General features: G+C 46.3%; 1 protein-coding gene across 1 annotated transcript in view; it reads right to left on the bottom strand.

The window, feature by feature from the left end:
• The window catches only part of sash1a (SAM and SH3 domain containing 1a), a 126,371-nt gene that overhangs the window by 31,049 nt on the left and 69,300 nt on the right, over positions 1-26,022 (bottom strand). The window contains exon 2 of the mRNA XM_068753605.1: positions 609-737. Coding sequence (XP_068609706.1) covers positions 609-737 — 129 coding nt within the window. The remainder of the gene's footprint in view (positions 1-608; positions 738-26,022) is intronic.

The following is a 26,022-nucleotide window of genomic DNA, read 5'->3' as shown; positions in this document are numbered from 1 at the left end:
GCTTGGCAACTCAAGAGGAGCTGAACAAGCTCACTGCAGCCGTTCTCAGGCACCCTGAAAACCACCAGCCAAACGGTAAGGAAAGACTCACTTACTAAAAAGGTAGTTTTCATAAATACGTGTGCTCCGGCATCCGGAGAAATGATTGAACATAATTGTCCTGAAAACGCTTGATTTCAATGCCCAGATAACCACCGCAACAAATTACGAGACATTTTAAAGTATCGTCAGATACCTCATTTTACTGTTTCTCCCCTTTTGGAGAATCTTTTTCACCTCACTATTTAGAAAATCAGTCCCAAGAAAATTCATAATCAGAAATTGTCAACTCCACTACAAATTACATCTAGAAAAGGCACACAATCTTTCTGGAAAGCATATACGCATATATTCATGTGTGTTCTATCACTGTAGTCCCTTCACAGGTTGTCGCCTATTGGCTATAAAGTGAAAATGACACTACAAAAACGTAAAGTATCCTGAAAGGCGGGCCTTTATCATGGCCATTTGTCCAAAGCTCTTTGACAGCAAGCAGAAAGTGAAAAGTATTTGCTCTGCAGCAGAACTTGCGTTGTGTGTTTGTGTTCAGTGTTCAGTGTTGCATTTACCATGTCGAGCTCTTGGGAGACGCGCCTCCTGCGTAGCTCCTCCATGCGATCGCTGACGTCACTGAAGCAGGTGTTGTAGTACTCAGAGTACTCCTGGGCAAGGTCGTCTATGTTACCCAGAGAACCATCCTGAAGAGAGGAAGAGGGAATGACTCAACCAGGGAATTACAGCATCCGGCCAAAGGAAGGCCGATAATCTACTTCTAAAAAAAAAAAAGAAAAACGCCGTCGCTGCAAAAAGTACATTTGGACAAGAGCAAAGTTAAACTCTCCGATTAAAAACAAAACATCTGCTTCAGTTTCTGAATTCCCATATTCCCTCGAAGGCATGTGCAATAATGCAATCTTTGACTCCCTTTTCTTTCGGTTTAGAATAACTCAGTGCTGCAGGTAATAGAAGTTCTCATGCTGTAATCTGTGTAACAAACACATTCTGTAATTACCTAAATACAGCTGCATGAAACCGCTGTCACACACACACACACTTTGCAAATGGTGTCCAAAAGAATTAGTGACAGGGATGCATTTTTGTAAACATGGGGGGTGTAACAGGGACAATCACTTCCAAAGCTGCCTCACGGATCTAATAACTGAGTATTTGACAAGTTGAAGATAAAATGGAGGAATGTAAATACTACGACTACATTCAAACGACACACTGGATAAAACAGATGTATAAATACAGCCATCAAAAACGTCCCTTTTGTCCGTTGATTCAGTCCAATCAAACTCTATTCAGTGAGCGTCTTTGGCTGGCAGTGACTCAATGCTGGGATTGTCTGCGCCCACTCCCCTTTGCCTTCTCAGACATTCACAGCAGCCCAAACCAAACGGTCTTCCGCTTAGAGAGTGGTTCAGATCGGCTCACTTCCTGTCTTTGTGTGAAAGATGTGTTTAAGAATGATGGAGGAAGCTGTGCTCTAAACAGCAAAGTCCCTACCGAGAGCAAGATTGTATCAATCTAGTGTTGGACGCTGGTTCTGGATGCGGTGAAAAAACCTGGCAGTGCTTTCAAAACATCAACGCAAACATTATTAATATTGTTTTCATGCTGTCGCTCGTGTCGTGCGCTCGTGTCCTCATTGATTGTGATTTCAACATTCACGTCTGTTGTCCTGATCAGCCGCTGCTGCAGGACTTCTTGAATCTAATTTACCTCGTTTTGCCTGGTGCAGTGTGTATCGGGTCCCACCACGAGCACGCTCATGCATTAGACCTTGTTCTATGTCATGGTTTATTCGAGATCTGTCATTTCTCATCATAGACCTGTACTGTTTGATATTGGTCTCTCCCGTGCTCCAGGAAAACGTGCGCTTCTAACCTTCAAACCGCAGGTGGAAGGAGGACAGGTTGCAGGCCCCTTTCAACACCTTAAGGGAGTGCTGGCGCTCCTACCAGAATGCTGCTGTTGAGGCCAAACGGCAATACTTATCAGACATCATTGTTTCGAATCGCCACGACCCCCGTGTGCCGTTTAGGACCGTTGACCCTGTCCTCAGTTTCCCACATTCCCACATTCTTCTGTGTGGCTCCCTCATGTTTTAAGCATGCTGTAGCACAACCCCTGCTAAAGCAGGCTGGTCTCAATCTGACTGTGCTGATGAATTACAGGCCAATCTCCAAGCTGCCTTTCATCTCGAAAATCTTGGAGAAAGTGTTTTACGGTCAGCTGAAGTCTTTCCTTGATGAGCACAGGAGGTCTTCCAGTCAGGCTTTAAGACTCAACACAGCACAGAGACAGCCCTACTAAGGGTTGTAAATGGCATCGGTCATGTGATTCTTGTCCTGCCTGCTCAAACTTCTACTTTTGACATAGTGGGCCACAAAATCCTATTGTCTCGGCTGCAGCACCTAGTGGTCATCGGTGGCAGTGCACTGGCTTGGATCAAGTCTTATCTCTGACAGAACTATATGCGTTAGCCTTGCTGGTCAGGAATCCTCTTCTGCGCCTCTGTCATGCGGTGTTCCACCAGGATCCATTCTAGGCCCCTTGCTTTTCATAATTTTCACAAGAATTGCATTTCGTTTCACTGCTATGCAAACGACACACAAATCTACGCGCCACTGAGGAAAGGGTACACTCAGCGGCTCCTAGCGGGCTTTGAGGATATCAAAGCCTGGTCGACCCTTAAGTTTCTGAGACTCAACGAAAACAAAATGGAGGTGATGGTGTTTGGTCCGAGTGTCTCTTGTGCACATTTGGCAATAGAGGAGTAATGGAGCAGAACAATAAAATCAGCTTTGATTGGTCAATATGTTTCGTCTTAGATTGATTTGATAGACTCAAACAAAGGATCTTGGTTGCCGTTTTGTGGTTCACTCTATAATTGACTTAGTTAACCCCTCAAGTACCTCCCTGGGATGTGGACGGATTTCTGTCGTATGATGTGCGAGCGAAAACTCACTCCCATATTTGGCCGCTCTGCCAGTGACAGTCGACTGTTAAATATTCATCAGTGTTGATCTAATCTGTGCCAGTCAGACAGCGAGCATCGAGGGTCCGAACACTTTCTCTCAGTGTTAGGGTGCCAGGCCACAAATGAATAGATCACTGTGCGTGTGAGCAAGTAGACCACACACACACACACTCACACACACAGGGTCCCTGTGAATATACATTAGCATTCACGCACATGCATGTTGGAGATTTCAAAAACACTCGACCAAAACAAACTGGCGTGGTCCCAATTGTGCATTGGAAGACACTTTAGTGGAGTTAGTTATAAGAGGGCGATTACGGGCTGTTCCTTGAACGCAACACCCCTCGCAAACACAAGGTTGTAAACCGCAGGTGAAGCTGCTTCAGAGAGCACATGTGTAAAGAGACAATGCATTCAGCACGCTCAGTTGTACATGTCTGCCCGGAGGCCACACAAACTGCAGAGCAAAAATTCGGTGGTTAAGAGAAGTAGTTCGGTAAACTGACTATTTTCTCCTCGTATAAGAGCGAATGTGTGTGTCAGCAGTATTTAAGCTCTTGAAAGTATCTGACAGTGGTCTACATAGAAATGGCAGCATGGGTGGTGGGGGGGGCAGAGGCTGGACAAGGGATGAGTTGTGGGAGACTGACTGGGGCAGCTGCGGGGTAAGAGGAAGATAAACCATTTGGAGTCTGGGAAGAAGAAGAAAAAAAATAAGTCATCAATGAGAGAGATTCTACGTGTGAGTAGCAAATCCGATGCAGGTCATTTGATCTGGAATAATAACAAGAAGAGTCGCTGCCACGCTACTGATTCAGAATAAACCAACCAATCAGCACAGGCAGTTTAATGTAGGCGTGTTTTAATGGCGCGTAAAACTGTTTCAGCTGACGTAACTCCGTCTCCACCCTGAATGCTGGGAAGGACAACTCCTTGTTTTGACTCAAACAAGAGCCGTGTAAAAAGAAAACACACAACAACGCCAGAGCAGGAATTTGTGTGTTTGAGTTACTTTACAAGTCCAATAAAGGGTGTGAATGTTGTCTTGTATAAGAGGATATCTTAAAAAAAAAATCATAATCATAATAATAAATACTATAAGTCGGTTGCAAAGTTGCACGACAGGTTTTCTTGTATTTTATCTAAACACATCACTGAGATATGTTGATTTCTTTCAGACAGTAAATCTGCACATTAAACGCTTTCAAGCTGCAGAGAAAGTGCAGCAGACGAGAAGTGAAGCACTGATGACTTGAGTCAATGCACATGGAGTGGTGCAAATTAATCTCATCAGATTTCACTCGATTCATGTTCTCTGCATCATGTTCAGACATTTGAAAGCATCGAAAAGAAAATCCACCCCAAAACAAAATCATGGAGAAAGATAATTTAATAATAAGCCACCCATCAGCCCTGGGCCTAAAATGTTCCTTTAAGCTCATACTCCTGACTGGGCAATCCTACTCGGACTCTATTACTCATGTGTCGAACGGCAATGTGCATGACGTTAACTATTGTTATGGGGCTGCCTTGGGACTATCCGTTGCTAGGAGGAACATTCAGTGAGCCATCTGATGTAGTGTTGGAACACCATCAGGACGGGTGTGGCACGTTGCAGAAGTCTTGGATTTTGTTGCACTCTCCAACTTGAACTGACCTATAGAATTGTCTCCACATTAACTATAAATGCACAAGATATCTCCCGCTCAACACACCCCACACAGATCATGTCACCATCCTTTACGCCTTGCCTTCTATTCACCCATTAATGACAGCTTCTCCAAGAGCATGAGTGAATCATCACTCCACTAAACCCCAACCCACCCACACACACACGACTGTCAACAAATCACAATAAAACACAAGGAGAAAGTTTAATGAGGTCAGAAATGAGAAAGTTGGAAAACGTAAAGGCGTGAAGGGACAAAAGAGTGTTGCTCAGGCACCATATTGCATCACCCAAGTACAGTCGTTTTGAAATGTTGGCTGTACTGAAGTGGAGAACTCACGATGTAGAACCAGAGGAAGTCTGACCAAAAGATGTTGTCTTAGTCACGGAAGCCAATGGGGCGGGGGGGGGGGGGGGGGGGGCGGTCCGTCAAGGAAGGTGAGGGCAGATGGCACAGCCTGCCCTCATGAATGGACTTCCTGAGGATTTCCAAGACTTCAGTAGAGCAGCCGACTTCTGACATAGCAGCAAAGGAAACCTACCAGATCTTCACACCACATCAAAAATGAGATGGGTCCATTAAGTCGGGGGCAAAGAAGAGTTTGACTGGGCAACAACAGACAGAACTAGCCTACCACAGCCCGTATCCGCACATCATTAGCAAAGACCGAAAATGCCCTAGCTAGAGACAGTCGAGTGCTATGTGCGAAGGAGCTCCTAGACATCAGCTCATCCAACTATCATTTTCTCAAATGTAACCAATAATCATCTCTGAAAAGTAGCATGCAGGCTTTGGGTTTCGAGATGGAAGCCCCGCCTCGTACACAAGTGTTTCCAACCATGCCGTGTGAAATACCACATAACTCTGTTCAAAGCCGAAAAGGACTCGCCTTCAGGCGAGTAAAATATCTCAACAGCAGCTTGTCTTGGGATCGCCTTTCACCCAGAGGCGTTTCTTTCAGGGGAGCAAAGAATGAATAACGGATGACAGTTGGCAATGTAGGTCGTTTCGGCGACTATTTAGACCAGAGGGAAGCTCGGTTGCAAAGCTTGAAGTCCGAAGTTCTCCAAAGTTGTATAGAGAAATATGGTTATTGTAAGACTTGAGCTCCGTAGCACACAAGGAGGTGCAATGGAGAAGAGTTGGAATGGATCATCACAGAGATACCCATAAACGCAGTATTGAATAATACTGCACTGCACTCCCCTAAACTGACTCGGACTCTCAATGTTTTATTATGTTCGCATAATGATAATAAAGTATCTTGAATCGTCAATCTCTTAATGAGCTCAAGCGATATTTACTGGGCTTCGACCACACATAAATGACTGGCTCGCTTAAGTATTCTTATTAAATACATTCCACACCAGGCTGCTGCTGGGTATGGTTAACCTCGGAGACAGGGCCACTGTTAGAAATACCTCGGGGGCCCAAAAGTCCCTTTGATTTACATTCAAAACATCAGACAAACATGTTTTCATCTTCCAAATGCAGATGGCATTGTGCACATGACATCTTCACTTCACTTCATGTTGGGTAAATGGCCTTGGAGCAGACACACATCATTCTAAATGGGACATTTTCACGGAGACTCCCAAAAACAAAGCGAAACCCCATCAAAGTCATTGAGACATTTATAGCTGGTCCATTTTACTTTGAAGTGTCAACTGAAGTAATTTGATCTCAGAAGTTTTTTTTTTTTTTTAAAGATCCTGAGCACATGGTTTGGAATTTTAATAATGTCTGTTTGACATTACCAACATCTTATCTCTGGATATTTGATTAAAGACCCAGATTTAAAAAAATCTATTCTGATTTAGTGTATTTTCACTAAATTCAACTAATACATTATCTATTAAACATAACCACATGGATGGACCCATTTCTCATCACCTTTTTGACTCAATTTTGACTTAATCAACAAATGAAAAGTCCTCACTTATTTCACTCATTAAAACTGTTGAGCTTTAAACATGTAATAGCTTTAACAGTCGTGTAGTCAAAGATCAATTTCACTGCTTTTTTTAAATCCTCTTTCTTTGTTCTAGTCCTGCTATGAGTCTCATAACCTCATCAACGTACCGGTGAAATAAAACTGCCTGCGCCTGAGCTTTTAACCATCACAATAACAACAAGAGGTGGCATACGGTCAATAACAGAACCTGGCATGGGAAAACCTGACTCTTTTTCCTGCTGTCGTAATGGATTTCCACGCTGGGGTGCTAGTTGTGAACTTTTGAGACAGCAGGCACATTGCAAAGTTGCTGTTCCTGCAAACAATACAAACTGGAAGTGGACTAACTCGCATATTAAGACTGTGCATGCATCTACCCTGAACTTACCATGCGCTACAAATAAAACCAGTTATACTCAAACTGAGATAGCAAACTTTCAGCAGGGCGGTAGTTTTCTATTCTAATAATGTCACACAATGACCAACATCCTGACCATGCTTATAATGCTTAAAGTGCTTTCTCTTCAATTATATATTAATTATAGAGCGCCAGATCACAACAGAAAGTCATCTGAAGGCACTTTACAGGAGTTGCAGGGAAAGACAGAACCCAACTTGACCCACAAGAGCAAGCACTTTGGAGACGGAGGCAAGGAAAAACTTCCCTTTAACAGGATGAAACCTTGGACAGAACCTAAGGCTCATGGTGGACGGCCATCTGTCACGTAGAGGGGTTTCTCTTATGCAAAGTGTTGCTTCCATACATACTTCCCGCCTGAATCTGTGCCACATAGGAAAACGCAAGAAAGGTGTAAATACTGCAATTGTGAAGATGACAGAGCCCAATATGAGGCTTTATCTCGCTGCACAGCCCTTAATAGGAACAACAAGTCTTATAAACTGCAGTTTACAACACATCTGTTCTTTAAGAGTCTTTAAGAGTGCTGCATTTAAACCAATGCATTGAAAAGCAAATCAATGATGATGATGTTTGGGGATACTTCTCCAAACAGAACCCACAACATCGACATACATAAAATATGTCTGCAAGTAGCCAGCAGCTCGAGCAACGCTTCACCAGGAGTCGACTCACTTCCAAAGGAGCAACCAACATTCATGCTTCGTCACAGCTGAGGTACCAGCTAGTTCTGCTCAGTTCTGGTATGAATAGCGGATTCCGTGGCGCCAACAAGCCAGATGAAGGTCAGTCACTGTAATCTTGGAGGAATGATGGACTATGCAATGCAAGAATTCCCAAGACTCACAAGGAAAAGATGGCACCCGGAATGAGTTCGGAGATTTTTCAATGTATGTGATGGTTTGCTGATTCTGCTGGTGGGAGAAGCCGAATGAATAAAACAAAAAAACATATATATATATATATATATATATACATATATATTGAAATGTGCTAAAAGGCGTTTATTGGCAGGATCGTTTGATGCCAAATTATTTTTGGCTCAGGCCCTGGCTTTAGAAAAGAAAGGCAATGGGTTAGTTATCAACCAGACAACTTGAACGGCTTAAAAGGGTTATCAAGAGACCTCAAGAATGAAAGAGTTCAAGAAGATGGTTGTTGCTGATTATGTGTGAATACTTAAATAAATCCTCAGCGGCCGCCGGGGTGGGAGTCGGGGCATCCTGCCCTTCTGCAAACCTACACATCCCTGCATTCACACACAACTCGTATCTCACACATCTCAAGTGCCAGACCAAACCAAATTAGCACCTCTGCCTTTAGCCAGACTTTAAAAGTGGTTGCGTCACATTTGGTCAGCGGATCAATCAGATTCTGCAGCCTGTGAGAATCAAGAATACTGCTGGCAGACAAACGTGAGAAAGCTGCCTCTTTGCTTTGTTGCGACCCCCCCCCCCCCCACGCACACGCGCACACGCACACGCGCACACACACACAGGCCTGCGGGCGGGGAGATGACGTGCAGTTGAAGAAAGATAATCAAATGATCAGGATGAGCAGAGAGATGAATATAAATCTGGTTTCGTACTTGACATGGCTGAGAAACCTCTTCAGTTAGAAACTCTGAGAAATTAAACACAACAACCAACCAACAACCAACCAACAACCAACAACCAACCGCACTCACCTCTCACGGGCTCAGCATTGTAGTTTCTCAACCCCTCGTCTGCTGATGACTGACTCGCATCCTTTACGCGGCAGCGCGCTTTAAACTCCGGACGCCACTCGGAGTGTTTCTGATGCGTGTTTGTTACGCGCGCGCCGCGCACCGGATGGTCGGCTTCACCAGCACTTGTTTGACCCCCCCAAACAAACAAACAAACAAACAAACAAACAAACTCACCAGCATCCCCATCACATCCGTCCACAGTTGAGAAAAGCTGTCGGACGCAGCAGCAGCGCGGCCTGCGTGGGGCTCGTCGGAAGACGCGGCGGTCGCTTGGTCGCCTTCGGCTTCCATGATGTTGGACCCGTGCGTGTTCAGCCAGATTGGTGTGGCGCGGAGCTTGGATCCGAGCCCCCCCCGCGGGCGAGGGTCCGATCAGCTGGACTCAAACCAGACGTCCGAGCCAAGGCTGCTCTAGAGGAAGCCGCCCTTGACGCACCGGCGAAACGCTCCGACGTTGTTCGGCATGATCCCACGCCGAGTGCGCGACGCTCCCACGGCAGCGCAAGCGTCAAGTCCAAATGATCCAAGCGCTAAATGCAACTGCGAGTCGTGCGCACACGCAAACAGGTCATTCGAGGCCTGGGGAGGGGGGTAAGTTTCGGTAAAGTTGTTGGAACAACTTGGCGAGTTGACAGAAACTTGTTTAATCACGCGGAGCGAGAGCGCGCAAACTTACTTCCATTAAAAAGACTGGAGTGAGCGAAAGCTGGGAGCTCAGTGCAAATCACTGCGCCCTCCCTCCCTGTGTCTCGCGCGCACACGCACACGCACACACACACACACGCACACACTCCGCCCAACAAAACAAAACAGGAGAAAAAGCGTGCCAAAATCACAATGGTGAGAAGTGAACCCACAACACGGACACGCACGCATCTTTGGGAGAAACAAAATGCCATTTGATCTCATGATACTTTTTGACTTAATGATCAAACCCGACTCGCTGATTTTTAAGGCGCGCGCCCTTTTCTGCGCGCAATGGGGCCCTTATCTGAGAGCGGTGTTTGTTCTCCAAGTTATCGCAGGACGACGGCTCCTATAAGCGCATTTTAGATTGCCCAGAGGCCCAGACAACCTTTTTTTTTTTTTATCTCATGCTAACACAGCTTTCCACCGATATGCATCTCCACCCAGAACTGAATAGGCACTGTGAACAAAGCGAAGTCTCCACACAATTGAATGTAGAACCAAAAAAAAAGATGCTGTGAAGGGGGTGACGCATACTTTGCCCTTTGCGTGGCATGCATCTGGACAGGCTGCTGAACAATTAGGCAAAAACAAAGAGTTCTTGATTGAAGTTCAGCTAATACACAACAACACGCTCCTCAAAGCGGAGGAGAGTAAAATGAAACGGCAGAGCCACCTCGCCTGATCAGCCATTTGCCGTGCTCTGCCACAGCATTGTGACAGAGAAGGCCAGAGAGAGACTCACTCTGATTGGCCCACGTTTCCTCAGAGGGACACCAGCTGCCTGGCCTCGGGACAGGCGGCGGGCGGCCCAGAGATAGAGCGAGACTAAAATCACAGTTTTCTTGCTCTGCTTCTTCCTAATCCGGTGCTCCACCTGCTCTTTATCCGATCGGCCTGAAACATCACACGGCTCTGAAGAGTAGGAGCAACCAGGAAGACATTCCTTGCTGTAAAAGGTCATCGGTTGCACAGTGACCCTTGAAGCTGTGGTTTTCCCTCCTTCAGTGTGAGGAGATATGTGATTTCGGCCTCGTGCGGCTTACGTGGGGTGCAAAAATGCTCCCGCACATTTCACGGGCACATCTTTGTTTTAGCAGCGCAGCTTCCGTTTGTTCACTATTTGTGTACGCTTAGTTCGTTTTGATTTCATCGCCAGTGATTGCACTTTTCTGTGCAGCTGCAGCATCCGGAGCTCTTTGCCCATATTAATACTATAAAAAGAGATTTTTCTTCTTTGTTATTATTATTATTTCTTTTTATAACACTGTTTTTTTGATTGGGGTGGCCCGGTGACGTAGTGGTTAGCGCTGTCACCTCACAGCAAGATGCAACCAGGTCCGTGTCCTATCTGTGTGGAGTTTGTATGCTCTCCTTGGGTTCTCTCCGGGTTCTCCGGCTTCTTCCAAATTTTCCGTAGGTGTGAGCGTTTGCCTTTCGTGTTACCCCGCGATGAGCTGGTGACTCATCCGGGGTGTAACCCCCCCATGCACCCCCCCACCCCAGCGTGACCCCGTAAAGTAGCTATGCGGCTGTAGACGAGACGATTATGATCATCTTGTCTTCAAAGAAGAGGAATGAGTATCTGTTGCTGTTTCCGTCTGTCAGCCCCCCCAACGACTTGTCAAACGACTTAAGGAATGAACAGAGGAAGGGCCCCCATTTGTCTCCACATCTGGGAGGGGGGGGGTCTTTACTCCTCTTTATACAGTGATATGGTTCAAAGTATGGGTGGAAGAAGAAAGACTTTGCAGGCAGCTGCTTACAGTCTAAACACAGGAGGACTCTGTTGGAGGGACTCGCCGGGATCGGCCCTCCTGGCCGCACATCTGGAGCATCAGGGAGACGGCAGCAGCCAGCGGTACGGCGTCTCGCGCGCCCGTAGTGCCATTACATCACGGCGTCCCCATTGTCCTCCTCTTTTTCTGAAGAATGGTGAGTGAATTCTATTTTCTGAGGAAACACCCCGACTCTGAATCGCTCGGGGTGATGGGGGTAACCCCCCCCCCCGGGTAACCCCCCCCCCCCATCGCATTTAGTCAGTCACACACTGTATTACGTGCACAAACACTCTCAACCAAACCATTAAGACTACAACCTCAACCAACTCAAACAGAGGGGTCAAGTTGAGAGGAAGGCCGTTGACTCAGTGTACACTCATTAAACAATGCTGTGGGTGTGGGTGTGTGTGTGTGGGTGTGTGAGAGAGAGAGAGAGCGCTTTCTCCCTCGCTCTTCACACTAATTTCTCATCAAGGTATCACGTTACCGGCAGCGTAGAGGAAGCACAGGTCACTTGCTCGTTATTTCGCTGTGTGCTAATTGTGAGTTAAATTCGCCTCCTTTGATCAACATTTGGTTTGAAACGAGGACACACTGTGGGGAGCGGCTCTGCGACCAATCCGCAGCAGCTGCAAATGTACAGTGGAAGCAGGACGTGATGTTAAATTATGGCCCGGTTCTCAAAATATGTGGGTGTTCCTCCATGAAAAGGATGGTGCCGTGAATGTAAATTGCTCACACGGCACGCTTTGAACGCAGCCTTTGAAGCCCCCGGATGTAGACAGACTGATTTAAAGTGATTTTCTTTTCAGTTTTCAGCCCTTCTCCTATCTTTGATATATCGCTTCCTTGTCTCATCGTATATCCCTCTCCTCTTGACGAGTTCCTTTAGAACAGGAAGAACAATACACCGAGTTAGCACTTTTGGAGCGAAGCAAAAAAAAAAAAACTGCCCTCTGGTGCAGATGGCCAGTAAGAATTTATATCAGTCAATTTACATGCCAGAGCCGTTTAAGGCTGGCAGGCGTCTTCACACTATTTTATCTACACAAACAACCGATGAAAACAAGACTATTTTCACAAATGAAACACAATAAGAGCACAATCCTTTCATTCATCTTTTATGGCCCATTTTAATTGTTTAAAATCCCCATCTTCACTCGGGATTTATAGATTAAATAGATTATATTATGATGGGATTGAGAGCATTTATTCAATTTACAGTGCCAGGTAGGGATGGGAACAAATAATTGAGGACACAATAAAATGAGGAACCAAAGTCCCCCCCTCTCATTTTGTTTAAAGATCCCATATTATACTCTTTTTTTCTACAAGTTAATGCAGTTCCCAGACATTTATATGAAATATCCGTGACATTCTTTGGTGAAAATAGCAAACAGATGCTGCAGGACAGCGTCCACCTTTTCTGTCTCAAACAGCGCCGTCAGAAAAGCCTCTGAAAACAAAAAACTAAACTATGAATGTGCATCCTCCCCCTCTGTGACATCACATAGGGAGAGATTTCTGCCAGACACATTTCAGTAGGTGATTACAGAACTATGCAGGCTTTACTTGATGGTTTATTTTGCTGTTTTGGGGTTGGTAATGACCCAAAATCACCATAATAGTGTAGAAACATGGAAAAAGTGAGTTGTTCATAATATGGGACCTTTAAGAGAAGATAATGGTTTTCATGCAGATGTTGCTGAAAGCATCACAGGTCCTCACATCAACATGCAATCAACTGATCTTTAATGCACCCACAGGCTAAAGAAAAATGAAAATACTGTCATATGATTCCCACAAGTCGCTTATGAGCCTGGAGGTTAACGTCGAACAGTATTTCGTTGGGAGTTAAAGGTAAAGTAAAGAAACGCTGTGGGGGTCGGGGGGTCTCGGGCTACACTGACAGACGTTGATGGCGCCACCGATGCTTTTAAGGTCCACTGGAAATTGCAAATGTGTGGCCGTTGATTCTGCGGTAATTTAGCATTTTCTTTTTAATTTAAATAAAAAATATACGGGTTTGTACCCAAAGCCAAACGATGTAAACTCTGCTGAACTCCAAGTTCTGAGTATTCTGTCTCTTATCAAATATTTTTAGCTCATTTATTCTGATTGGTCGATGGATCAAAGGCCTTTTGGCCACCTTACGCTTCATTAACCTGTTTGGCGGTCAGCATTTGGTGTACTGATTTATTTGTGGAGTGTGTGTGCGTGTAGTGCATCACACACACACCACTGCATCTTGTGTGGGACTTTTAACACAAGCCCAATTAACATGATGGGTAATGACTGTTTCTTAAGCCCCTCCCCTAGCTGAGCGCAGTGCCTCTGCTCTGAAAGCAGCACTTTGAGGGCGTAATGAAGGCCTCCTGTTTGCTGTTTGTGTGCTCGAGTCTAGACATTACTTTTCATGGGGAGAGAAACCATAAGAGTGGAGTCTGTGGACGCCTCAGACACAGGAATGGGCTGCCGGGCTAGAAAAGACGAGGGCGAGGAAGACAAAACACAGATTTGCCAACAGAGCATGTTTCTTCTAAACCCCTGGATTCCCAGCGTCTCTGTGCAGCGGATACTACGGCACCATGGACATGTGGCGGACGACCGTGTTACACCATTGTGTGTGTGTGTGTGTGTGACATTCCAGGGTGTTTTAATCAGGCGCGACTGAAAGGGCAGATGTTCTTTTGCATGTAAGCGATCTTCCAGAGTTATGAGCAGCAAAGTGTGGAATGTTGGAGTTCCTCTGAGCGAGAGCGCTGCGTTCGACGCTTGAATTTAGCAATCAGAGATCTGCACCTTTGTCATGCTGACGTGGAACTCAAGCAGGGTTCTTGAAGAGAACAGGGTTCTCCATACAGTAAGCATACTTGTGTGTCTGCTGTGTGAGCGGCACTGGACCCAGCTGGCAGCTGCGTTGCTGTGAGGCTGACGGTGCCACATTTACCACACCTGTTTGTTTTTGTTTGTTTGTTTGTTTGTTAGCTAGTTAGCAATAACTCCAAAGGTTCCCAGCCAACTGATGCCGATTTTTCTACCCAACATTTTGACAACAAGAGCGTGGCGGGTGTGATCGAACCCTTTTTATGAGTGTATTTCCTTCGTACATTAACAACAGTGCAAACAACAACAAGTATTATTTCTGTGCTCTCTTGCTTTCCTGTGAGAGAGATATTTGGCATCCCCCCCCCCCCCCTCGTAAATTATGGGACAGAGTGACGCCCCCTACTGCAGGGCCTTCGCTCCAGTCCAGACGCGAGACTTTCTCTGACGTCTCCTTGCATCAGTTCCTGTCTCGTTGAATGCTGCTACATGTTAGCCCCCAAGTTACACCCAGTCAAACAACTATCGACGGTTTGTGCTCTGAACACAAAATTATCCCTCGCAGTTTCATCCAAAGCTCCGCTTCATCGTGCATGCTTCAGGTTTATGGGACTCTTGCACACACGCACACACACACACACACACACACACACAGACGGCAGGTAACACTTCATTTATTGCGCAGACCTTGTGCTAACAAGACAGTAGCCGTTGGGCTTCAATAAAGATTTTATGGCTCTCTCTCCGTCTCCACCTAAAACCGGCTCAGCTGAAGCCGCTCTCTGACAGGCAGAGAGCGACTGGGATTGCAAATGTTTTACAGTGTTTTTATTTATTTATTTATTTGCACAACTCTGAAATTAAAAGCTACATCTGACCACCGGACACTATAGAAACCAAACCTCACGTTTCTCGTAGAGTGAGCTGAGAGGACAATCTATCTGTGACACATGATGACTCGTCACACATGGCACACATACAAGAGTAGGCGGGCCGATCCATTAGAAAGATCTGTGAAATGTATCACCCTTGCCCCGCCCTCCCCCCCACCTATATGAATTGATTGCACAGTGAGCCATGCATCTTGAGCTCTTGGAGCTTCCCTTTCCTGCAGATAAGGCCGACATTTGGAAATACACTAGATTCTATCATAGCTTGTTCTGAGGCGCGGCCCTCTGTTATTGCAGTCAGCATTCACACACAGCCATCGTATATTTCACACGCGAGCCACAACGCATACTTGCCCATTTTCGCATTAGAGACAAATAAAAAGTCATGTTATTAAAAAAGACATGCTGACATGCAAAAAAAACAAAGCTCCTTCTTGCTCATCATTTAAGTGGGAGAGCAGCGGGGTCTCAAAGCCGAGGGATTTTCATCATCAGCATTAAAACCACATCCCGATGCGCCGGTATGTCGTTAGCGAATATTGGGTTGGAACCAGACTGAAATAGTTTCCCCATCATATGATTCAAGCTGAAAAACCAGAGAGAAAACAAACAGCTCTCTTACCATTTCACAATAGTACCATCCATCCGTCCATCCATCCATCCATCCATCCACCCATCCATCCATCCATCCATCCATCCATCCACCCATCCACCCATCCATCTTCTTGTAGACGAGACAATTGTCTTGTCTTCAGCTGCTTTATCCACCTTGGGGGTTACGGGTGTCTATCCCAGCTGACTCCAGGGGGGGAGAGGTGGGGCACACCCGGACACGTTGCCAGTGCGGGGCCACACGAAAAGACAAACAAACGCTCACACTCACACTCACGCTCACACTCACACCTACAGATCATTTGAAGCTAATGCAAATTCCGAACCTAGCAAATGAAAGATTAAAGTCTCTTCTCTCATCATGTGTGTTGCTACCATTTTTCATTCTGGAGTTATTGGCAGTTGAAGAGAAGCAGATTTCAATGTCATGGTTGGCAGTGAATATTTGGGTTTCAAAAAACGTCTTTAGACGTCAATGGCACACAAAGAGTAAAAAAAAAGCATGTCAAAAAGCCCATCTTCAGAACATATGTGATGTAAAGTTGCAAAAAAATAAAAATACTAAAGGGGGGGGGGGTCTTTAGGTTAATTTAAAATAAAATCGAATTGCACATCTACAGTTCAACACTTGGCTGGTCGGATGACCATCGGCCTCTCCTCAGTGTCTCCCCACAGCAAAGACACTCTCTAAGTTTGCACCATCTCAATCCGTCTCTGTCTGGCTGTCTCCACGACACACAACCGCACAACTCACAAACAGCGCAAGCCCAGCTCGACCGCAGTCGCCATCCGCTTTGGCAGGAATTTGCCCACACTGTGGCCCAGAGGATCCTGCTTACGCCAGCAAAAAATGATGAGCCCGCGGGTCGCGTCAAGCCGCAAACACTCAAAACACAACTTGTACATTTTCCTAATCACTTTAACAGGTTTGCAAGGCCAGTGTGCAAACTCCTCTCAACTTGTGCACCGCACTCTTAAACGAATGTCATTAATGCATTCATGTCGAGAGACGGAAAAGAGATGAACCGTCATTTTTCTGTCATCAGGAAAGTTTAGACTTCATTAAACACAATAGACAACACTGTTATTCTCTGTATGCATTCGACAGAACTCAATTTTCAGCTTGAATTGTGCTGTTTGGATGGAACATGGAACAATACAGCAACCACATCACTGAAACATGCAAGTATGTTACGACTCGCGGATGAAATAATAAGTAAGAAAGTGAAGACAGCATTACAGATTGGGGTGTCTTATGATGCCACAGTTCCTAACTGTTTCTTACTTCCCGGACACATTCCAGTCACCAAAATACAACCTGGCTCCGGCCTGAATTGATCTGCCTGCATTTTATCTCTGCGCTGCAGCGGGCTGACTCGGATCCACCGAGATCACGAGGGGTTTGGTTTAGCCGTGGCTACTCTGGCCTGGCGAGACCTCATTTACAGGCTGCCGGGGAGTTCTGTGTCCAAGCTTGGGTCCAGATGGCCACTCAGAACCAATTAACACACCCTTTTCCTCTCTCTCTCTCTCTCTCTCTCTCTCTCTCTCTCACAATCACTCTCACACTCCGTTCTTACATCAGTGTGTAACCTGTACCAACACTCGAACACACACACACACATTGAGAAAGCAAATGGAGCGGCCGTCGGGCATTAGCCTGGTGTGTTTAATGGCCGTCCTTCCAGTCCAGGCTAGAGGTCAGCCAATGCACCAGTAATGAGTCTGCTGCACTGGCCTTTCACCCTCATGGACGAGTGGAGCTTCTCTCGAGCCAGAAGGGACTCATTGGGTCCTGAAGCAGCGCAAAGGTTAATGGACCTGCTGAGACTCGATGGAGGTGGAGTAACATCTGTCTGGGACACAGTGTGGCTCGGTCTGAGGTGAAGGCACGTCCCTCGACAGGAGAGTCCCCGCTTGAATGGATCTGCTCAGAAAGTTCTAAATCAGGAGAGAATGGTGAAGAGCGGGGGGGGGGCTAAGCAAAGCCTCTCCGCTTGGGGGGTCCTGCTGAAGTTTGCCTGTCGAGGCGTTACGTCCCTGCTAGAGACTGGATGAGAGTTAGGCTGCGAAAGTTAGGGGGTCCCTAAAGAATACACAGACACACACGTCTCCTCACACTCCTCGGAGGCTCGTACCGGTGCAGGAGGGTACAGCTGCAGGGTCTTGGTGCTGAGCCCATGTTGGCTGAGAAAGACAACCGCATCCTGTAAGCGCAGAGCTGGCTGTCAGCCCAGACAAATGGAGCGCTCCTCTCTCCTCTTCTTTCCCACTGATGATCATTTCATTTTCTCCTGCCATCACGGTTAACACTGACTAACACAGCAATCCACACCCATGATATATACCTCAGACCGCACAGACCAAAGGACCCCCCCCCCCCCCCCCACACACACACACACTCCTTAACCCACCCAAGCAGCTCTCTTCTATTCTTGTCAAAACCTGGAATATATGTAGGGAGAGCGGCGAGAGAGAAAAACAAGAAACCTACGCACATATGGGCCGTGAAGCACTGAACATTTGTGTGTGCCAATTTAAAGCTATCTAAAGCATATCTGGAGGAGGATTAAAGCTGCAGAGGTGTATTTCCGAGTGTGTGTGTTTTTCGGAGGGAAGATTCTCACCTCTCTGGGTTTATTGTGTGGCCGGTTGGAAACGGAGACAAGTATTTATAAGGATATATGTATGATGAAAACTGGTGGAAAACTACTGCAACGCGACAGTTTACATGCAGGCCCAGTCACAATATCTGAGATCAGTTTTATTAAAATTCAAATAAAATAAGTATGTCTGGAGGCAATGTGGCATTTGTTATCACCAACAACCCAACAATAAAGACTGCATTTATAAATATGATCAATATGATTTAAGCATACGTACATGACCTCTTATACCCAGACAGCCACCCTGCAGGAAAACACACACACACACATACACATATGCATAGCAGTAAAGGACTTCACTCCCCATATTCTGGCGGTAGAATAGTGTCCGCCCTTCCACGGTTCTGCTGGCTCAGCCATAACTTTAACAGAACTTCAAATGTAAATTATTTACACAAACCGCTGACTGAGAAGTCGGACATGTGGTGGAAACAAAGCTGCTGCTTAGCTGTTAGCATATTTAACGGCAGAAAGGTGTGTAAACTGCAGCCATCGTCAAAAAACAGGTGAAATGTCTCAAAACGGCCCAATTATATTGTGCAACATTTAGAATATGACTAAAAGACGGGACTAGGAAGGGAGCCGGGATCGAGAAATGGGTCAGAGGGGACATTTTGGAGGTTACGATTGGGAAACTTTTATAATGTTTGTTAATCCTCACAGATTCTGGGACCAGGAAAGGACAGGGCAGGGTGGGGGTATTTACCATTTCGAGCTGGAGCAACAGCTCCCCCCCTGGGGCAATGCAAGGATAGCACAAAAGACCTGACTGGGTACAGGGACAGTATCTGTCTTTCAGTGCAGGAGCCTCAGGAGAGAAATCAACCGCAGCCATTAATGCTGTAAATCAGCATCATATAAAAGGACGCATCAAACGAGGGCGATGTCAGTGATGAATCTGTTTTAAGGAGGACTCTCCTCCCTCTCCTCCATCCTCCCTCACAGACACCAACAGAACACCAACCTTTCTGTTTCCAGCCTTTATGCATTTACCGTTCTGTCAGGACAAAAAATATCTGAGCTCTCACACACACACACACACGCAAAAAGTGGTGCGCACACATGTGCTTGCAGGTGACCATGCCCAGAAACCCCACTAACATCTGTATCCACCTATGGTTACCTTTTCCAGCCATGGCTGGCAGCACCGCTATCCCAGGAAGAGCTAACCATAGATTCATGGATCAGCTCCCACTTGAATGAGGAGGCGGGGGCTGGACAGCAACCTGTCAGCGCGGATGGAGGACGGGCTGGGCTCCCGTCTCACAGAATGTCTCTGCTGCACTGAGCCCAGACTTTTTTCATGTGTACATTTAATGATGTCTCATCGAAACCATCACAATATTTCATGGTGACTTTGCCTTCTTTTAGCTGAGACTTCTATCCAAATCGACTTGTACAATCCTGCCAAGCAATGCCCACCAGAGTGTATAAAATAAAATAAAATAAAAAAATAAATCTTTAATCAAATCAGAATTCGGATTAAAATTATAATCGGATGCACTGTGTTCATGGATCCTAAAAATATTGATCCGATTAGGACTTGCGTGTTCATGCATCACCCTTCCGATCGTAATAAATTATTTTGACACGCGAAAGTTTACCAAATATAGAAGAAGCCGTAGCGACTTCCGTAGCTCTGCGCTTTCCTGCTTGAAACGTGAGCATTATTTCGTGCATTTTCCCCCATTTGTGCTGTTACTTTGCGTTAAAGGGGCCATATTATGAAAAACGCACTCTTCCGATGTTTATACACTAATTTGGTGGGTTTGAGTCATTATCAACCCAAAAACAGCAAAATAAACAATCCAGGCAATCCCTCGTAGCAATCCCTGTAATCAAGTACAAAGAAATCAAATTTACTGTGATGTTACAGTATGAAAACGTGCACTAGATGTGCGTGCACATTCATAGTTTCATTTTCGTTTTCCGTGTGTTTTCTGAGAGACCTGTTTGAGACAGAAATGACGGACGCTGTTCTGCAGCATCTGATTGCTATTTTCACCAGAGACTGTCACAGATATTTCATATAAGTGTCTGGGAACTGCTTTAACTTGTGGAAAAAGGGTAGAATATGGGACCTTTAAGTCCTAAAAAATAAGTGTGAGTATCACTAACGTCCCTGGTCTCTGCTTCACATGTCAGGTTTATGGAGCGCTGCCTGTGTGCATGCCGGCAGCGTTTGCCGGGATGCATGCTGCATGATTTGTGATGCCTGTGACCCGCTCAGTGGGCGGGGTTAGTGGGAGGTCAGGACAGCTTTAGATGTTCGTGCAGAAACGGCGTGTAAGAAAGTCCTAACGGAGCGCTGGCAGCTGCTGATATGAGCCCTCTGGGACTTACCTTCAGCTGAGGTCGCCCCTTCAAGCTCTAACACCTATAGATCAGCGATGACATCATGTTAGAACCATGCCGGGCTGTTGCCGTGGGCTACACAAGGAGGGAAAAGCATGTGCGTGTTTGTGTGGGTGTGTGTTGATGCCTGGTGAGAGATCTGCTGAAGCTGAACTGGCGTGTTATTGGGTGTAAAGTAACAGTAGTCAACCATAAATGTACCTGTTTTATATTTAAATATATAAACACGCTGATCCCTGTGTGTGTGTGCATATTGATGACTGCGCAGCGTGTGTGTCGCTATGCTAACAGCCTTTCCAATCTGCCTGTTGTGCCCGTCGATGCCTGGTATCCAGGGAAGTGGGTGGCAGTGCCAGGAATAATCAGACTCCTTTGTATTCACACACACACTGTCCTGCCCTAATCAGAGAATGTGTTTTTTTTAAAACAATAATAGCTGTAATTCTCTCATCTCAATTTGACGTCTAACCCATGACTCGCTCACAGCTGAGGTTTTGGAGGAGCTTCATGAACGATTGTTTCAAAATAGGTATTTTTAGGCAGCCTTTTATCAACAGATGAGAGACACTGAAGTGTGAGCTGCCTGCAAGAGAAGCAAAATGAATGCAACAGGGTGTAGAAATGACATCCTTTAATCCCCCAAATAAAAGGAACCGGGAATAAAAGAGTGTATTCTCATTTGCATTCACTATATGCATATGCATACAGAAAAACATGCACACACACACACACACATCTTCTGATATCTGTAAAAGTACATTTTTGAATCGTCATATTTCAAGCAATCACACTAATGGCCAAAGCAATTATATTTATGCATGAAACAAAAATCTAGTGTTAGCCTAGGATTCATGTTTAGGAAGAAACTATGAATTTAAAATCAAACACACACGGTTCTTGTGAGAGGCAGTGAAAGAAATGCCAAAACCGAGGGCTGCAAAAGAGCCACCTGAGTGAGTGCACGGTGAAAGAAAGTGCAGATACCGGCGGTACAGAGCAGGCTGTCATCGCTTTGTCTGTGTCCGTCATGAAATACGATGAAATATGTTGATTCTACATGTAAAAATGAAAAACAAACCAAAATTAGGTTTGGATGTGTAAAAACGTTCCACTTCTCTGAATCAAGAATGAACTGGACATTTAGAAAATGTACATGATAAACATCTCACAAGACTTCTTTGTGATCAGCCCACAGTATGTCTCATCAGTGCCAACTAGCCCCCCCCCTTTGTAAAGTGTGAATAGACCTTGACAAAAGTCAAGGCAATGGATATGTGTGTGTGTGTGAGGCAGCGCAAGGGTGCCGAGGTAATAAAAGGATAGAAGAAGAATGGGATGAGAAAGGAGGGAAGGACACGTCAGTGTTTGTTCTTTCTGAATGAGGAGGGAGGGGAGAACCAGCGGCACCCGCTCAGAGTCCACAGCTGAGCCTGTCCTGCTACTGCTACTACTGTACTCTCTTCTTGTCCCCTGAGGGGTCGCCACAGCAAATAAACCGTCTCCACTTCACCCTGTCCTTTGCATCGTCCTCCCCAACACCAGCCACTCTCATGTCCTCCCTCACTGCGTCCATGTATCTTCTCCTGGGTCGACCTCTAGCCCTGTTCCCTGGCAGCTCCATCCTCAGCATCCTTCTACCGATATAGTCCCTGTCTCTCCTCTGGACATGTCCAAGCCATCGAAGTCTGGTCTCTCTGACCTTGTCTCCAAAACGTCCATCATGGCTGTCCTCACCACTGTCTTGTAGACCTGTCCCTTCGTCCTATCACAGAGCACACCTAACCCTTTCCTCCACCCGTTGCAGTCTGCCTGCATACGATTCTTCACCTCCTTTCCGCATTCTCTCCATCACTCTGCACGGTTGACCCGAGGTACTCGACCTTCTTAATGTCTATTCCTTGTAACTTCACTGTCCCCCCTGGAACCTTCTCATTTACACACATGTACTCTGTTTTACTCCTGCTCACCTTCATTCCTCTCTTTTCTAGCGCAGACCTCCACTTCTCCCCTGCTCTCACTGCAGATCGCAATGTCATCTGCAAACATCATATTCCAAGGAATATACTCTCTCGCTGCTCGAGATGCTCTGAACCACTTCACCGAAGCCACTCCAGAACTTCTCCTTCTCCTCTAACTCACATCCTACCCGCAGAGCGTACCCCACTAACAGTATCCAACATGACACCCTCAATCAGCTTCAAAACGTATCAGTCTCTCTGAGCCTGTCCTTCTAAACACATGCAAAGACTTTGAAAAACAGAAAACATACGAGTCCAATGTGCAGCACACATTGTCTCATCAGGACACCAATGTCGGTGAGATCTACTGATGAAAACAGGCTTTTCTTTCTTTCTACTTCTTGATCTTAACTGAATCAGATCTAAATCTCTGCCACATATGTGCTTCACATGTTGCATGAAAAACAAATCCGACCCTTATGATGCATAAAACACTCTGTCGTCTGCACAATGCTTTGCTTTCCTTTCTAATCTATTCATGCATTCATTCCTTCTCCATGCGGCGTTCTCTTCGTCATCAGTCTCCGCTCAGCTCCGCCTTTTGTTTGATTCCCTATTTTGCACTGTTGACATTGCCGTGTCGACAACGGTGCCACTGACAGAATGCCATTTACACTGAGCGAGGAACAGAAGCGCTTTGTCAACCAGCGAAATGCATCTCGCTCTTCTCAACTGTCGTCTATTGGCGGAGACGTTCTGTACAGTGCGGCGCTTTGGCCTTTGTGGTCAGTCTGCCTGGTGACATGCTGATGTGATGCAAGATATTCTAATTGGGCTGCCATTGGAGCAGCGGGATACCACTACTGTATAGGGATGTGGTATATTTGTTTTTTTGGGGGGGGGGGCTGTCCCTTTAACCCTGATCAAGTTTTTTTAAAAGCCATTTATTATACTTCAGTTCTGCAGCGACTTAAGCCGCACTCACGCCTCCTCCATTAAAATGTTATCAGCCTTTCGCCTATGAATCTTCGAGAGGCCGGCTGAAATCCTAACAGCCAGACATAAACCGAAAAATAGGCACATAGCAGCTGCACCGACCGAGGGAGACGGCTGAATAGCACATGAACATATGGCAAAAACTGCACAGTCAAACAATTCCTGGGAGGCTGGAGAGGAAGTGAAGGTGGGGCGTTCTATCGCTGACCCAATCACTGCCACCCTTCCTCCTCAGCAGATGTTGAGACTTTCACGCTTTTGAACGAGTGGTGCACCAATGCTGCCTCGCCGACTGCTCAATGCTAACGATGCCAATGCGCCCTTCTTGCCATGGGCCCTTAGCCCCCGCCCCTGTGTGGACAAACAGCCGCAAAAGTGGCTTCCAAACCTCTGGCAAAGCGCCGCAGTGACATCTGGTGTGGAGACTTTCATCTGGCGAGGAACATGAAAAAGCACGGGGAAGAAAGTTCCACTCGCCCCGAGCTATTCCCTTCAACGTGGAACTTTTCATTCGGGTTTCCACTTTCGGGGACTCGTTTTTAGTCCGGCTTTGCATCAACGTTCACCAATAAGCAAGAGGCAATGGGAAGTGGAGTCTTGACGGCCTTACGAGTGCGCAGTTGCATACATCTGGCAACATCTGCATTTATTCACAGCATGCACACTTTAATCTATCTTTGCACATGTGCCAGGAAGTGCTTCCCATCTGCGTGCATCATATATTTATGCTCACAATGACAGTCTATGGTTTGTTCTCCTCGCACTGAAGGAAGTCCTTCAGGGGGGGGTGGCTTTGGCTTGTGCAATCTCCCTTTCCTCCCTTTCCTCCCATTTCTATCTCTCTTTCTTCCAACCCCCCATTCCACACCTCCCTTCCTCCCTCCATCCGCTCCCCTTGTTCCCTGTCAGCTGGTGGGGAGCTCCAGATGTGAATGGAGGGGGGGGGGGGGGGGAGCTGGGACAGGAAAGGGAGAGGGAGAGAGAGCGAGTTAAAGAAATCCCCCCTGATGACAGACTTCATTGTCGGAGACCTTCTGGACACACTGACAATTATGTGCCCTGAACAAAAGAGTCCCTCCACAACAAGGCCTAGTTGTGTCTAGATGAGTGTGTGCAAATCAATGGACAACGTCTTGCTGGAGATTCGGAGCTGATATTTCGCTGGCTTGTTTACTAGAGGGGGTCTTGGCCAGGCGTGAGGCTATTGTTCTCCTTCAGTGAGCAGAAAAGAGAAATAAATAAGGAGCAGACAGAGAGAGAGAGAGAGAGAGAGAGAGAGAGCAATGACAAAGCGTCAACGCAGCAGTCTTCTCCTTCTCGATCTGCTCTCAGCTGAACGCAGCGAAATGTCCAAACGAAAGACGGGAGCAAATGATCAGGTCATGATTGACAAACACACTATATGAAGATGAAAGAGGGACTGCAGAGGACAAACACAATGTCAAACGCATGGATGTGACACACACACGCACGCACACACACACACACACCCACACCCACACACCTACACACACCCAACAGCAAGAAGCCATGTGTGTGAAGATCAAGTGAGTCAGCAAAAAGAGAGGCAGTCAGTCAGAGACGAGAGGCGAGCTCGAAAGACTCTCACTACTGGACCGTTTCTCTCACCGACTCCCTCAAAAAGTTGCTCCACTGTCTTTCCACAGGACACCAACGTCATTCACATCTCACCCGCGTGCTTGACATTAGGCGAACTCCCCGACTGATCAGCCAGGAAAGGAGACGAGTCTTCCCTGCGAAGACCTACCCCCCCCCCCCCCCCCCCAAAAAAAAGTGGAAGTGCCTGTTACTCACCGCGAAGCAGCCCGAGTCGTTTTCTGCACAGCTAACACAGACCAGCTCTTTGAGAAGGGAAGCAACAAGTTATGTACAGTGGAGAACAATGCATGTCTGCCAGAGAGGAGGCGCAGAGAGAGGAGGCCAGGCTGCCGCTCACATGGGACAGGAGAGGAAGGGAAGGAGGCAGGGTTAGCTGTCGGATAGGCTGCAGAAGGAGGGATCTCATCCTTCTCTCCACATGTTTAGCTCTTTTTCTGGCAGCGCTCCACAAAAAAAAAAGTGAAAAAAATCAGCAAGCCTTGCGTTTCTTTTCCTTTTTTGAACTGATCCTCTCAGTCCACTCCTTTTTTTTGGTACCATCTCACTTTTCATCTCTTTTGTCCTTGATGCGGTCACATCACAAAGTCACAGGTAGTCTCTTCAGCACCTCTAATTTAGGTCTTGTATTTAGACTGTTAAATACAAGCTAAAAGCTCCGCCTCGGTGCTGCGAACACGCCAAGATAAAACATTTATCTTTACTCATGTACAAAGTGGCCCAGCCGCCTGCAGCGTGATGGACGGTTCATTTTCTCCATAATGGTTGCAGCTGCAGTCAGAGAAACAGAGTAGGAAATTACAGGGTAACTCAGATTTTGGCCCTCTTTCCGCCC

This window comes from Brachionichthys hirsutus, chromosome 20 (assembly GCF_040956055.1).
Source record: "Brachionichthys hirsutus isolate HB-005 chromosome 20, CSIRO-AGI_Bhir_v1, whole genome shotgun sequence".
NCBI lineage: Eukaryota > Metazoa > Chordata > Actinopteri > Lophiiformes > Brachionichthyidae > Brachionichthys > Brachionichthys hirsutus.
This window is presented reverse-complemented; position numbering and strand designations above follow the sequence as displayed.